The 7,936-nt window shown below is 40.5% G+C and overlaps 1 protein-coding gene across 8 annotated transcripts in view; it reads left to right on the plus strand.

Annotated features, from left to right (window-relative positions):
• Nucleotides 1–7,936, plus strand: part of PPFIBP1 (PPFIB scaffold protein 1) — a 184,970-nt gene that overhangs the window by 144,983 nt on the left and 32,051 nt on the right. For 4 of the 8 annotated variants that reach the window (XM_017875586.1, XM_017875588.1, XM_017875592.1 and 1 more), the window contains 3 exons: nt 1,662–1,694; nt 3,677–3,738; nt 7,106–7,190. In XM_017875586.1, the coding sequence (XP_017731075.1) occupies nt 1,662–1,694; nt 3,677–3,738; nt 7,106–7,190 (180 nt within the window). The remainder of the gene's footprint in view (nt 1–1,661; nt 1,695–3,676; nt 3,739–7,105; nt 7,191–7,936) is intronic. The other 4 variants (XM_017875587.1, XM_017875593.1, XM_017875591.1 and 1 more) reach the window with 2 other exon arrangements.

Consider the following 7,936-nt stretch of genomic DNA (forward strand, 5'->3'; position numbering starts at 1 on the left):
TGGCTCTGTATCTTTGGAAAATTAGTAAAAAAATTATACCAGGGATTGAGCCCCTCTACCTTTTAGAAAATAAGCTAATTCTGTTTTGGAAAATGCATGAATTTGTCCAAATCTTTTTTTCATAACTGAAGAGGTTCGTTCTGAGTATTATATGGACCATAATTTCTAACAAAGTACGTTGTACGTGATAGAAAATAGCCCAAATGAAATATATTTTTAAAATTATATTTGGAAATATAATGTACATAACATCTGGCAGCACTAGGTTAAATTTAACCTTTCTTTGTAATTATGAATGATGACTGTGGCACTATGAGATACCAAAGCAATTTCTGACTCATTCAAAACAGTACAAATTCCAGTTAGTGTAGCTTTGTTACATTTTTATCTGTCATATGAAAATTAGTAACATTGTCTGTCCAATGAGGGACTTGAATTACATTATCTGTAAAGTCCTTCTTGGCTCTAGAATACCATGGCCTTATATACCTGTAGGTATCCCAATTCCCTGTCCATCAGAAAATTCATCAAACCTGAGGAAAATGGATTCTCACTGCCAACCGCTTCTCCGCCCCAGCCCATCACCTACTGTTTGGCATATATAGAATTGTGTATTGATAAGGGACATTCAGAAACAGGTCATACTGATCATGCTTTTAGGGTTTTAAGAATAAAATGGGCTGGGCACAATGGCTCATACCTGTAATCCCAGTACTTTGGGAGGCCAAGGAAGGAGGATTGCTTGAGGCCAGGAGTTCAAGACCAGCGTGGGTAACACAATGAGACTCTGTCTATACAAAAAATTTTTTAAGATTTGAAATTTTTAAATTTCAAATTTCGCCAGGCATGGTGTCTCACTCCTGTAATCCCAGCTACTTGGGAGGCTGAGGAGAGAGGATTGCTGAAGGCCCAGGAGTTCGAGGCTGTAGTGAGCTATGACTGTGTCACTGCACTTCAGCCTGGACAACGGAGCAAGATCCTGTCTCTGAAAAAAAATAAAGATAAAGAATAAAATGGCATCACAGGACTTGTGGGCTAGAAGATATTAGAGTAATGCTACCCAAAGTCTGTTCTGAGGACTCAAATCAACCTGGGAACTGTGTATTACCAGTGCCCACCAGCTAAATACGGGGATTGAGAGCAAGTCTTTAGAAAGCTCATGTCAGGGTGATACTGGGATAGCTTCTAACTGCATCCTCAGTGGCCTCATCTTATTGGACAGGAGATAGACCCTTTCAGTGTTGTTGAACTTGAGTGGTAAGTTGCACGTGACACAAGCAGTGTTTTAGTCACATTCAGGAGGACCAGGTATCAAACTGTGATGGAAATATAAAAACAAAGTGACATTAACTAGGTTTTCATCATTTATGGTATAAGAAGTGCTTGTACTCCATAAACCTGATTTTAATGTGAGAAAATCACGGTCCAGAAAAATGAAGTAACAGAGGTAGTAACTCAAATTTAGGTCTTATATTCTCTTTCTAACCTCACACAGAACATATACTGCCAATCCTGCAGTCACAAAATCATGCTGAAAAAGTTTTTATGAGGTTAGATTTCCTTTATTTTAGTTCAAAGGAGACTAAATAATAGTGATTTTAAAATATTATTTATTGTTGTAATGTTTGCTAACTTCCAATTCGATGGGTTTTCCTGCACAGATGAAAATTTTAAAAAGAAGCTCAAAGAAAAAAGTAAGGTTTGGTGCATTTCCATCAGCCTTTACATTCACCAAAAATACTACCTTGGACTGTTCTTTGCATGTGTTTTAAAACATTTCTCTCACCAAAGATGTAAAGTTGCTTCATCGATAAGCCCTCCATTTCTTCAGAGTGTACACAATACAGGGTGGATAATAAAACAATAAGGTAAAAGATTATTTTGAAGATTTTGTCTGATTCAACCTTTCTGCTCTACAGGGTATAACAGGGCACACAGCATTGTGGATGTAAGAAAACATGTTCCTTGCAGTCTAGGTGATACAGGGTCAGAGGAGAAAATAACTCTTATAGTACGAAAACTCACGATTTTAAAGGTTTACCAGAGTTGAAGGATAATTTTGAAATTTGCTTTTGCTTTTCAATGTTTTGAAGTCCACTATTTGAGATCTATTAAAGCTTCTTTGAACATGTTATGTTGTTACAACAGAGATTGAATCCAGCTGATTAACGGAGCCTGAATATTTAATGCAACATTAAGATAAATCCTGCCAGACATGGTGGGAGGATCACTTTTGAGGCCATGGGTTCAAGACCAGCCTGGGCAACATAGTAAGATCCTGTTCTACAAAAAAAATTTAAAATTAGCTGAACATGGTGGTGCATGCCTGTAGTCCCAGCTACTCAGGAGGCTGAGGTGGAAGGATCACTTGAGCCCCAGGCATCTAGGAGTTTGAGGCTGCAGTGAGCTATGATCTTGCCATTGTACCACATTCTGGGCAATAGTGAGACCCCATCTCTTAAAAAAAAAAAAATTAACTTCTTAGGGGCTCTTTCCCCCAGATGTTAAATTCTCAATTCCTATAGAATATATCTTAATTTAAAATGTTACACCAATGCTGAATGATGCACCACTGTTTTAAAAATTATCTTAAGAAGACTAGATGTGGTGGCTCACTCCTATAATCCCAACTCCTCAAGAGGTTGAGGTGGGAGGATCACTGGAGCCCAGGAGTTCAAGGCTACAGTGAGCTGTGGTTGTGCCATGCACTCCATCTGAATGACAGGAAGACGCTGTCTCTAAAAAAAATATTATCTTCAGTAATTTTTTTTTCTCTCAGAAGCAGGCAACTTTAGCTGATTTTTTTTTCCTGTTTCGATTTTGTAGTTTGTGATTTCGCTTTGGAGTGACTTTTCATTTATTTATTTATTTGAGACAGGGTCTTGCTCTGTTGCCCAGGCTGATCTCAAACTCCTGAGCTCAAGCAATCCTCCCACCTTGGCCTCCCGAAGTGCTGGGATTACAGGCATGAGCCACTGCACCAAGACCTGGAGTGACTTTTCATCTTTAAAATATTTAAGTTTTTTATTATTCAAGTAACATGCTTTTGTATTTGAATATCAAATTTTAAGGAGAATCACATTCAGCTTACTTTGGCCTTTATGTCTTGAAATCAATCTTAAGGTAGTATTGGAAATGAAGTTTATAGATGAAGCAAAGTACTTATTATCCTTACGTATGGAACTACAACCAGCTTCTTAGCATGACTACTCATGTAAATACTACATGCCATCAGGCTCCTACCATTCATTCATGCATCTATCTTGGTTATAACTATCATTTTCTCTGCTTTTGTCATTATATATACCATTCATGGCTTTCACGCACTGCTTTGTAGATTCCTTTTTTAAAAACATGTTTTTACTACTATAGCACTGAAATTCATCTTCAGTGTTCTCATGAAGATTCTCTTGTTGCTTTAAGAGACGATAGCTAGTTCTCACACACCCTTGTTTTCTTTCTAGAATGGCAACTGTTCAGGTGAGATAGAAGACGTCCATCTTTTCAGATTTTCCCTAAAAGAGAATATGGGTGTTAAATGTGCCCTTTTAAAAGAATAAATGAAAGAAATCATTAACATATTTACCTTAAAATATTTCAGTCTGGAGAGTAAATAACTTCTGATCACTGTCACACATGTGAACTAAACTGGCTTCTGATTTGATGTTATTTTCAGACATCGAAGTACAAAAAATGAAGAAAGCTGTGGAGTCTTTGATGGCAGCAAATGAAGAAAAGGTATCCAGATGAAATTTAAATATATATGTGGATGTTTTTAAACACCATTTTGACCATTCCATGCAGTTTCATGAGCTATTCCATTTTAAAAGAACACGCCCAGAACACTGCTAGGAGTGAGGGGCAGGTGTGCACACTCCCAGGTGGGCTGTATGCACAGGAATAGGGAGGAGCTGCACTGGCTCCACTGAGAACTCCTGCCCCCATGAATTCAGAAAATGTTCAAACTCTCTGATCAGTTCCGCATATTCAGGTGACATAGAGAGGATACATTCCATAGTAGATCCTGTCTGTGGGCACTGAAAATTCTGGGCTGACCTGTGGGCCCTGAAGGAGCTAACTTGACAGCCTCAGCTTCATGGTCATGTTGATTTTGTCCTCCACTTACTCATTATTTCCTTTACACTCCTGGCCTGTTTCACATCTGTGATTGTCTCTGCTCTCCTGAGAGATTAAATACCAGAAAACAGCGGCACAGTCTTTACTTCAGCTACTTTGGCTACTTTGGCTTCATTCCAAGGTTTCCACAGGTTTTTTCCCGCCAGTTGGTTCTTGTTATCCACATCTGATGTTTCATCCTGCTAAGGGCAGGGATGCAGTTACCCCACGAAAACAATGCGTTTCTTCATGGCCTGCCTGACCATCCATGTATCCAGCTGGCAGCCGCAATTGTGTTCAGCTGATGTCATCAGAACTTCTCTCCCCTTATCTGCCTGAATGAATAGAACCAGGGAATATTTCCCCAAAAAAAGAGTAATTTCAAGGAAGTAAAAAACAACAGAATGTCAAAGAACTTTGGCTTGATCCTTTTCTCCCATTGTAAGCTTCTTTCTCTCATTCTTGACTATGTTTTCTTATCTCCTTGTTTATTTTTGCCTTGCGTTCTCTTTATTTGCTCTTTATTGCCTGGAAATAAACTGATCATCATACCTACTCATACAGGTTCCTTTTTGCTAATGTTTCCCACTATTGAATAAAAAGACAAGGAATTAGCAAGCTACCCACCGTAACTTTTATTTTTTAAAAAACAACTGAAATTCATTTTGTTTTCATTTCTGTCCCTCAACAAGCAATAGCAAACAAAACTCCCAGTGTTGAATGAGGGCCTATGAGATGCTCAAACCTTTATAGGAGCACCCAGAGTAACATAACTTCCTCATGGGGTTGGGAGTTCAAAATACTTCAAAGAGGACATATTTGAGCAAATTCTGGGGAAAAGCAAGAATTGTTCACTGGGAAAATAAAGACTTCTTAGGCAAAGGGCCCATGAGTCAAAACTTGTCTTGAGACCAAGTGTGAAACAGCACAGTGCATGCTGGGATTGAACAGTGCAGGTGAAGGAGGGGGCGTGGGGCTGACCACAGAGCTCAGTCAGGGGGCAGGCCGCTTCGTGCACCATGCTCTTGATTTAGGATCTTAGCATGTAAACCTTAGGCAGTGACATGATTAAATTGCCATTTTAGAAAGCTAACTCTGGTAGCAGAATGGGAGAGTGACGACAGGTCAACAGTTAAAAGTTTGTTAAAATAGGTGAGAAATGAAGAGGGCTTGAAGTAAGGCAATAGCAGTGAAGTGGTAAGGTGGGAAGAGGTTTTAGAGAAATTTACGGGTTGACAAGATTTAAGGTCTCTGGATTTGAAAAACGAGAGTAAGTTTCTGGTTTGGGCAACTGGGTGAATGGATGGTGCTCTTAAGGAGTTAAGGAAATCCAAGCACAGGCTCAAGTACTGAAGGGAAAGAATGAGCTTAATTGTAGATCTAGTCTATCCAATATGCTTACGGGACATTCTTAAGGAGATTTCTTACAGAAAGTTGAACATGAATCTAAATGTTAGGATTAATGTAGAAACATAGATTGATGGGGAGTGAGGCCATCAATTTTAGGAGAAATGTAGAGTTGTAGTTTGGTGTAGACTAAGCCACAGTTGATGTGTCAGTTAGCTTTTGCTTTGTGACAGACCACATTTATTATTTCTCATACTTCTGTGAGTTGGCTAGATGATTCTTCTGATCTCGGCTGGCTTAGCTGATGTCTGCAGTCAGCTGGTGGCTTAGATGAGACTGCATGCATAATTTAGGGTAGTGTCATTCACGTGTCCGGTTATTGACAGCTTGGTTTAGGTTGGCCACAGCTGGGAGGACTAGCCTCTTCTCCAGATGGTCTCCCATCCTCCAGTAGACTAGGCTAGGTTTCTTCACATAGTTCCTCAGGGTTCCTTAGAGCCGCACCACAGGGCAGCCACAAAGGGCAAATGCTTTTCAAGCCTTTGCTTGAATTACACTTGCTGATAGCTCTTTGGCCAAAGCCAGCCACATGGCCAGGCCCGGAATGAGAATGGGAGGAGCTAGGGAGGCCAGTTTCATAGCACAGTTGAGCACATGGGAAAAGTAAAGAGGGTCACGGACAGAACCTGGAAGCTCTAGCATTTTATTAGTCCAAGAAGATAATGGGAGTTATGGAAGTTTGGCAGCTATCTGGTCAAAGGATTGATAAACAAAAATGGAAGAAAAGAAAGAGTGGATGGATAAGTGAAAGGAGAAGGAAAGAGGTCAGTCAAGTGCCATATAGAGGTCAAATTAGAAAAAGGCTGGGGCTGGTCATGGTGGCTCATGCCTGTAATCCCAGCACTTCAGGAGGCCAAGGTGGACAGATTACTTGAGCCCAGGATTTCAAGAGCAGTCTGGGCAACATGGTGAAACCCCATCTCTACAAAAATACAAAAATGACCTGATCATAGTGCTGCATGTATGTACTCCCAGCAACTCAGGAGGTTGAGGTGGGAGGATGACTTGAGCCCAGAAGATTGAGGCTGCAGTGAGCCAAGATTGCACCACTACACTGCAGCCTGGGTGACAGAGCGAGACCCTGTCTCAAAAAAAAAAAGATGAAAAGTGTTCATTGTTTTTAATAGATAGGAGGTCACCTTGGTAGAGTGTTTTGAGAGGGGAGAAGCCAGATGATGATTAATGATGGCTAAGAAAGACAGAAGATGGCGGCCTTTCTTTCGCGGTTTGATTTATAAGTTACAGAGGGGAGTAATTGAAGCTTACTTTTTTCTTTTTTTGTTTTGTGTCTTATTACCTTGTTTTGTTTTTGTTTGTTTAAAGATGGCAGCTAAAGGATAGGATCTCTAAATTTAGAGGTACTTTTTCCATATCTTTAATGTATATAGGAAACATAGTCTAGTTATTACCAGTTCTCCTAAAGCTTAGAAGTATTCTTTAAATAATGTAAATAATTCACATCTGCTTATTCTTTTTTTAAAATGCTCTCTCAGCAGAATCATGCATATTCTTTATGTAAAAGCGATTACTGTTACTCTTTTAAGAACATAGGATTAAAGATTATAATTTATTTTATTCCTAGGATCGAAAAATAGAAGATCTTCGACAGTGCCTGAACAGGTACAAGAAAATGCAAGATACTGTGGTACTGGCCCAAGGTAAAAAAGGTAGAGTGTAGCTCGAAAAGTTTTTCTACTTTGGTTGACTCTAGGTGGCTATAAACTTACACATTTGGCCTCAGTTTCTTTCCTGGATCATACCCATTGTCCCAGATTAGGTAGCTCATTCATTAATTGAACAATTAGAACTGTACTCTGCCAGAAAGTGTCCAGCCTGAGGAGTCAGTGTACTGTAGAGTCGTTGGTCGCGGAGTGCCTCTCTGAGGAGTTGATGAGATGGCATTCCAGAGAGAGAAAACGACAGCATATGCAGAGAGCCTAGGGGGAAAAGAATGTGGCATGCTTGAGAAGAAGAACACCAGTGCAGCTGCAAGGTGGTGGGCAGTGGGGAGAGGGGATGAGATGAGACCATAATGATGAGCAACCACTGGTCATGCAATGGGTGGAGTTAAGCACTTGCTCAAGTGCAGAGGGACTCAGTGAAGGGTTTTAAAAGTCAGCAGTGGCCAGGCATGGTGGCTCATGCCTGTAATCCCAGCACTTTGGGAGGCCAAGGCAGGTGAATCACCTGAGGTGAGGAGTTCGAGACAAGCCTGACCAACATGGTGAAACCCCGTCTCTACTAAAAATACAAAAATTAGCTGGGCGTGGGGGCAGGTGCCTGTAATCCCAGCTACTCAGGAGGCTGAAGCAGGAGAATCGCCTGAACCCGGGAGGTGGAGGTTGCAGTGAGCCGAGATTGCACCACTGCACTCCAGCCTGGGTGACAGAGTGAGACTCCGTCTCAAAAAAAA

The sequence above is a fragment of the Rhinopithecus bieti genome, unplaced genomic scaffold (assembly GCF_001698545.2).
Source record: "Rhinopithecus bieti isolate Rb0 unplaced genomic scaffold, ASM169854v2 scaffold_7884, whole genome shotgun sequence".
Lineage (NCBI taxonomy): Eukaryota > Metazoa > Chordata > Mammalia > Primates > Cercopithecidae > Rhinopithecus > Rhinopithecus bieti.